The sequence below is a fragment of the Danio aesculapii genome, chromosome 18 (assembly GCF_903798145.1).
Source record: "Danio aesculapii chromosome 18, fDanAes4.1, whole genome shotgun sequence".
Lineage (NCBI taxonomy): Eukaryota > Metazoa > Chordata > Actinopteri > Cypriniformes > Danionidae > Danio > Danio aesculapii.
Genome location: NC_079452.1, coordinates 2,390,320 through 2,398,232, shown reverse-complemented (window position 1 = coordinate 2,398,232; position 7,913 = coordinate 2,390,320). Strand labels below are relative to the sequence as shown.

At 38.8% G+C, this 7,913-nt stretch overlaps 1 protein-coding gene across 1 annotated transcript; it reads right to left on the bottom strand.

The window, feature by feature from the left end:
* Nucleotides 1-207: 207 nt before the first annotated feature.
* Nucleotides 208-3,525, bottom strand: LOC130245731 (extracellular calcium-sensing receptor-like). Its single transcript, XM_056478492.1, has 6 exons — nucleotides 3,362-3,525; nucleotides 2,880-3,171; nucleotides 1,803-2,630; nucleotides 1,513-1,689; nucleotides 1,213-1,336; nucleotides 208-1,118 (listed from the first exon to the last, which is right to left on the bottom strand). The coding sequence occupies exons 1-6, from the start codon at nucleotides 3,523-3,525 to the stop codon at nucleotides 208-210; spliced, it is 2,496 nt and encodes an 831-aa protein (XP_056334467.1).
* Between the last annotated feature and the right edge of the window lie 4,388 nt (nucleotides 3,526-7,913).

Genomic DNA, 7,913 nt, shown 5'->3' with positions numbered 1-7,913 from the left:
ATACAGATGCAAACAAGATTTTGTAAACTCTTTGTAAGTCTTCTTAGTGTGTGTCAATCAAAATCTGGGAAGTAAAATGAAAAATAAATACATAAATGTATTGAACTGGCTTATTCTTTATTTTCAAAGTGTCTGTAGAATATCCTCTTTTTGTCTCTCTTTCTTTGGTAAAGAGAAAGAATAATTGACCACAATAATGTAAAACTATTAATTTTTGATTTCTCTTCCCATTATGGCTTTTTTAGTGTTTCTCTCCGGATGTAAAATAATTATGTAACACTTTGGGGCAAATATGGCCACCAGTACTCCAAAACTAGAAGCTAAGATAGCAAATATCTCCATAGCCACTGCATATTTCCCTGATGAGCTCAAATATGCTGGAACAAATGCGATCCATACAGCACAGAAGATCAACATGCTAAAAGTGATGAACTTTGCCTCATTAAAATTATCTGGAAGATTTCTTGCCAGGAAGGCTAGTAGGAAGCTTATTGCTGCCAACAATCCTATATATCCCAGTAGCAAAGAAAACCCAGCCACTGAGCCAACGGCGCATTCATAGACTGTTTTAGAGCGGACATACTGGTTGTTTTTATGGGGTGTTGGGGAAGAAGTTGATAACCAGACAGCACATATTACAATTTGGAGGGCTGTTAGGACCAGAACTGTGCATCTTTGTTGAGCTGTTCCAAACCATTTCATTGCTCCTTTGCCCTCAGGCCGAGAGGAATTGAACACAGCTATTACCACCATAGTCTTGACCAGAATGCTGGAGATGCACAGGACAAAGCTTATGCCAAACACAGCATGTCTTAATTGACACGTCCACAACTGCGGCTGACCAATGAACAGCAATACACACAGGAAACACAGTTTGAGTGACAAAAGCAGCAGGAAGCTGAGCTCTGAATTGTTGGCACGTACTATAGGAGTGTTACGGTGAAAAGTAAAGATAATCATCACAAGAGCACAGAAACAGGTTCCTAGCAAGGAAGTAGTGGTCAGAGAGATGCCCAGAGGATCCTCATATGATAGGAAATCTATTTCTTTAGGAACACACCGATCCTTATTTAAATTGGACCAAAAGTCTTCTGGACAAACTGTGCACTTAATAGCATCTGTTGGTACAAAATTGAGGCATGTTCTCTTAAACTTTCTTTAATTCTTAATTTTATTTATATAATGCAATTTTGTATGCATTAATATTCTCACCTGTTGTGTTAGAAATTTCACCATCTCCACATGTCAGGCAGTCAAAACAGCAGGCAGGAAAGCCCTTCCTCATGGCTCTTCTGGTGCCTTGGGGACAGCTCTCACTGCACACAGACCGTGGGGGCTGAAAGTGACATCATGTGATATTATTCATGCCTCTGTCATCTCTTTAACATCATGACAAACTTGTATTTTCTATTTGTTTATTCTTATTTATAAGCTTTGACTAGTATTTAAATTTAAAGTTACTTTTTGTTCCTCAAAGTTCCAGTAAATTTCATTATTATTCAGTCTGAGCACCATTCCTGTTGCCACCTCATCATTTACTACACCAATATTGTAAAGTTTAATTGATCCTTCAGAGCTCGGCTGCCAGTTCAACACGTCATAGATGGCTAGAGCATCTCCATTATTATCAAATGACACAGGATCCCCAAAGCCTGTGGTGAAATTCACTTTTTTTAGGTAGTGAACAAGCTGTAAAGATTGTAGAAAGGACAGATGTTATACATATATCTGAAATTTAAATGAGCACAAGGTACATAGTATGCTTATTCTAACTTTTTCTTCACTATACATCTGATTCTTACCTGCCAGGGTTTTAAGTCTGTTATGTCAGCACAACTGTTCTGACTGAATGGTCCTCTCTTCTCTTTACACTGCATCAGGTCATGAAGTGCATGTGCCAGGGCATAAACTGCTTTATACACATTATAACTTGCCCTCAATCCTGAAACATCAGTGTACGGTGTGTTTGTGCTGCTCAGTTCCTCCTGTCCTGTACACACCTTTTTCATTTGTTCCCCAAATGTCTCGTTATCCCCAGTTTCAAAACTGCACCCGAACATGGTCTCCCAGAATATCCTCACTATATTATTTCTTTGGTCACTGTTGGGATGAAGGCGTAACAGAAAACTATGAAGGCCTTGGATTTCTCCACGCCTAATAGCAATGCCCAACGTTCCTTTCAGAAAGGGCTGGAAATATGGTGTGCGAAACACAGCTGCGGTAACCCAGGCTTCACTTGCTATCCACTGCCTGCTTGTTAAATTCTGCAACACTACCTTATTCATCAAAGGAATCAGTAAGGATGAAGCAGAAAAAACAACCACTACTCTAGCTGTAGAGGCCTGAATTACTCCCATAATACGATCAATAACCCTGGGGTTGTTATCTTGGGGTAGGGTTTCAGAAAAAGCAACACAATGTCCAAACAACTGCATTTCTTGATGGAAGGACTGAGCAGCGTAGATACCATAGTCATTATTACTGTAGATCAGACCAACCCAGGTCCATCCAAAATGCCTCAAGGTCTGAACTATAGCCCGCACTTGGAATGTATCACTTGGAATTGTTCTGAAGAAAGAGGGGTACTTTTTCTTGTCACTTAAACAAGAGCAAGTGGCGTAGTAGCTAATCTAATTAGAAAATATATAGGGCAGAACAGATTTAGTGTTAGTCAGATGAGACTAAATAAGTCAAGTATTCAGCTCTAAATCCACAGTTCAAAAAATAAAAGATTTGGAAAGCTGATATTATGTTATTATCAATCATAAAGTAGTTTGCCAAATATAATGCAATGGAAACAAATAAAAGAAAAAAAAAGGTTGCATAATAGACATTTTTCCCCCCAGAAATCCCACAAGAATCTTAGTAAAGGCTCATACCATAGGCAGCCGGAAAAGCCCCAGAACACTGGATATTGCAATAGAATGTGTAGATCCTGGATCACCTATGAGTCCAATTACTGGTGGTGGGCCTTTACACTTGAGATCAGAGATGGTTTCCTCTGCCCCACTTATCAGAGCTGTAGCTGCCTGAAATGCCACTCTAAGCCTTAAACAAGTGTCATAGATCTGGTAACCAAGTGTGATGTTTGGCAGCAAGTTGGGATTGCTATTAATCTCACTGATGGCAAAAACCATTGTTAGTGCTTGCTGGAAGCTTGTCATATAGAAGCTGGAGAAGACAGTATTTAATTCATTATCATTAACCCCAAAAATACAGTTAACATTAAAAGTAATTACTTGTTAATAATGGTATTAGTTCTTTAACACATAACAACACTAGAAAAATGTAGTTGGAAAATAACAATAATAATTCCCATTTCCCAATTAATTATTGTTTAGTGGCTGTGACCCAGACTCACAGTTCACAGTTTGGTAGTTTTGGCTGCGTTCTGAAGCTTATCTCAGGGTACACTTTTAGGTATGTCTGAACATCAAACAAACCACCAATGACAAAGTCTCCATCCTGGTGCATCCCATTCAATGTAAAGTGTCCCTGTTGCTGGCATGTACCTGAACTGGCCATCATAGTTGCACAGATGTAGTTACAAGACAAGAACAAACAAAAAAGTAGAATTGCCCACATCCCTCTGTCTTTATCTGTGTGTCACTCTGCACTCGCTCACTGATTTATCAATAAAGATTGTTTGGCACTTTTTTTGAGGGAGAGAGCAGGTGGTGCAAATGCCCTCTGGAAATGACATCATTTGTATTCACTTTGTTTTCCACTTGACAAAACTTTAATTATTATAAATTTAATACATTAAAGTAACTGGCTGTTTCACTGGGAAAAGAATAGAGTGAATGTTTTAGTAACACAAATGAAGTGAATAAATTACATTCTCCAACTTTTAAAAAATAATTATTGTTGCCATCTACAAAGACATCCGTGCGATTGCTAGCGAAAAGTTTTGCTAGCATTTATACATATTTAAATGTCTACAAACCTCTTTATGGAAGTAGTTTCAAAGCACTGATAAATTGTGATTCATTTCTCTGGCTCAGTGCGAGCCATTGTGGGAAAACAGATTTTTATTTAGCAGCTGATCAAAATTATGCTCTAAACATTCAAATCATACCAGTGTAATTGTACACTCCAAAGGACCAGTCCAGACTGTTCACACCAGTGTGATTATTAGAGGTGGGAGAAAAAGTTAATGCATCATGATTCTTTCTCTCAGTGATTCTGGATTGATTCTCAAAAGTTCAGAATTGATTCTGTAATCAAATCAGGTTGTGACATTTTGGGCCTGCATAGGCACAATGTCTAAATAGAAAGTGCTCATAGGCACACATTCGCTTAATTTCGACATTATTGGAAATTTACAGGTGTGAAGCTTCTGATCCGTTGTAAGGCTGCATTCCTCTCAAAATGAAAGCAAAATCTTAGGTCAACATAGACATGGTGATGCTCCTTTGTTTCAGTGGTATTATAATCACTAAAGGAGACACAGATTACAATGTGAATGAAGGCTTGCAGCTTGTGCTCTGCAAATGACAGTGCACTAGGCCTACTGTACAGTATTGGAAACGAACAAAGCATTACTATGTTTTAACACTTTGTAGTGATTTAACGAGCCAAACGAGTTAGTGTTTCAGTGCATAAAGAATCAAGTCATCTTGTTCATTACAGGCGCTGGTGCATCTTCTGTTTTAATTAACTGCAAGCTATGGATATACATCAGTAACCATAAAACTGACAAACGATTTTTGTTTACAATGAACAGATGTTATCAATGCCATCTTTGTTCTCCAATTGGACCAGCGAGATTATGTCAACAGCTATTTTTCAGCTGACTACTCAAAAGTGTCAATAGCCTTAGCTGAAACATTCCAGAACTAGTTTCTGGCATTACCACACTTTTGAGAACAAAGCAATGAACAAGAGATCTGCTGTATCAGTATATAAGGGGACATTTATTCCAACTCTGGTTATATGTTTTAAGTGTATTTTTGTACAAATTTATGTAGATTGACATATATCCTTGCAATGTACTTGATGCATCTATTAAATAACAATCAATATGCTGTATTTAGGAATGTCCGCAATTGACAGCCTATCTACTAAGTGTGTGTTGTTTAGTCTCTAACGAGAGCTATAAAAGTTTGAAATATAATGGTGTGAATAAAACATTTGTATTCATTAACAGCATATTGATATAACACTTTGTTTAAACTTGCAATGAGTTTTCTCAAAGTTGTCGCTTGAGAACTGTTAAGCATATGCAATGATGTGGTTTTGACCCACAGAGGGATCAAAATGACCTGGCAACTGTTTGGGTCTGTATCGATGTCACTTCAGCTTTTACATCCCCTCATCCTTGCCCTTCGCATCTGCCGGCATTCTCAACCATTATGTAGCGAACTAGCTTAAGCCTGGAATTTCAATAACTAATCAAAATGAGTTAAAAGTCATTACTTAATTTGTAAATTACGAGTTCCCGGAACAGATCGGAGTAATGGGTCTGGCATGTTACCAGAAGAGGGAGAGGTGTTGCAGACGAAAATGAAGAGCGGGGGGTGGGGGTAAAGTTGGGGGTTGATTGTGTCACGGAATAAAGTGAAGGGTTGGGGGGGGTGGATTACGCGGACGAAAGTGAAGAGCTTTGGCGGGGTGGTGGGGGTGGATTGGTAAGGAAGGGAGGGCGGTGTTGTGTTGCGGACAAAAGTTAGTTGTGCGGAGAGGGCGGGGGGTTGTGGGGTATATATGTTGTGGAAGAAATTGAAGAGCGGGGCGTGGCGGAGCAGGGGTGTGTGTGAGGAGGGGGATTGGTAAAATGAGGTGCAGGATCAGATTTCAGAGGTGATTACAAATTTTCAGATTTCAAATTAAGCCCTGGTTGCAAGTAATTATAATATTTAGATAAGCTATACGCTTTTACTTGACATCTTTGGGACAAGTGTTTATTTGTTCAAGCAACGTTAATTTCTGGGTTATGTGAAATAACCTTGTTAAACTCTACACAGAGCATGTTGTTGCGTTGGCAGGTGTGTTTGTTTGTGTGCGTTTGACTCTCTCTCTACCTCTCTTTCCACCTGCAGGCCCCGCCCTAACTACGCAGGCAACATGCCCTGGGATTGGAGGAGGTTAACCAGGGCGTCCTTTAAAAAGGGAACAACGGGCGTGGGGCGGGAGAGCGAGTTTTGTTGGCGTGTTGAGATTGTGATAAAGTTATTCCTGTTGTTGAATTGTTTTCATTGATTGTGTTTCCCATGCTGTTGTACTAGTTTTGACTTTGTGTTGTATACCCATCCGTTTTCCCCCTTCCTATTATTTTGTTTTGGTTTGTGTGTTTGTTGATTGTTAAAGGGCACCTATGTTACCCCTTTTTTCAGATTTAATATAAGTCTTTTGTGTCCCCAGAATGTGTCTGTAAAGTTTGAGCTCAAAACAACCATCAGAGTGTTTGTTATAGCTGTTTGAAGTGTCTGTATTATAACCGGTAAAACTTGGTAGCAGTTTTTTTGTACTGGGCCTTTAAGGCTAGTCCTCACCGCCCACCGTTCCCACGTGCCTGTCAGCAACATGCCTCAGTCGCCACCCTCAGCTGCCTCAGGAAGCAGATCTCATGTTGCGTTTGAGAGAAATACTACAGTAAGAACTTTACCAATCACTATTTGATGTAGTTTTTTTTAGTTGCAACCATGAGTCACATACAAAATCGGTACAAAGTTCACACGCACACACAGCGAGGACACCCACACATAGCGCAGACACACAGAGAGAGAGAGAAAGAGCGCGCGCATTGAGCTTTGCACTCTGTTTGCATGCATATGTGACAGGATACAGGTTAATCCTCACTGCTGTATGAATGTTAATGTACTAAATAAACCTGATTTAAGGTCCACAAACCGGGATTGAAGCATCTTCTGTTATAATAGTTCTGTCAAGCAGCTGTGCTGATGAAGTAAAGCTAAGCTAAATCGCTGTAATTCATTACACACATGCACTGTTTTAAAACCTTTTAAACTTGTAAATCTCACTCTTGATCACATTTGATTATGATTGATGATCCTAGCGAACTGAACAGACCTTTTATTCCCGGTTGCTTTGCGCACGTCTGGTCTTGTTGATATGATTATACACATGACTACCGGGTCATGTTAATATGCACAGCTGTCAATCAATTCAATGGGCGGGGGGACTGCACTCCTACGTCAAGTTGCGGTCGATCTGAAAACCGCTCCAATTGGTCCACCGTTTTTATGTTGTTAAATTTGAAAAAAAAAGGACTAGGTGAGTTTATATCACCCAAATATGACTGTCTATACACTACATATACACACGTCTGTCCAAACAGCTTTAAAAGTAGATTTTTCACCATATGTGCCTTTTAATATTGTAAATATATACACGGTAAGAGGCAGTAGGGGTTGGACGCCACTTTTCTTTTTGTAAATATTTTCACCTGTTTTTGTTAGTTAGGGAGATAGGTGTAGATTTTGTATTTTTATTTCTGTTATTTAATTAGCTGTAGTATGTTTCATTTGGGTGTTTAGTTAGTGTATTTTTGTTTATTATTTTTCTGTGGGTTTACCCCGAGATAGTTGGCTTCACAGTTTTCTTGGTGATTAAAAAAAAAAAGACAAAAAAAAAAGACAAATAAAGAGACCCTACACAAAGTAGTCATTAAAAGTGAATTTTATTTGTCAGATGTTCTTTTATGTTGTGGCCTTGACCGTAGACCAGGCAAACTGTAGTAAACTGCATGATTAGGTACAACAGTTATGAGCAAATATTGAAACACTTTATGTAGGATAAAAATAAGGCTTTATTAACTACACTAAACACTTAAAGGTGCAATAGGTCATTGTCTTAAGTAAACTAAATGAACTTATATATGTGTTATATATGTGTGTGTACTTTTATATTCTGGCTAAGGCATAGGACTAAAATAGTCGGCCAAAAATTAG

Excerpts from the sequence above, each read along its gene's own strand:
- LOC130245731 (XM_056478492.1), bottom strand. The coding sequence starts at position 3,525 with ATGGCCAGTTCAGGTACATGCCAGCAACAGGGACACTTTACATTGAAT. Across the intron at positions 2,631-2,879 it reads GGCTTTTCCGGCTGCCTATG|ATTAGCTACTACGCCACTTG; the intron begins GTATGAGCCTTT and ends TTTTCTAATTAG. Across the intron at positions 1,690-1,802 it reads CAGACTTAAAACCCTGGCAG|CTTGTTCACTACCTAAAAAA; the intron begins GTAAGAATCAGA and ends CAATCTTTACAG.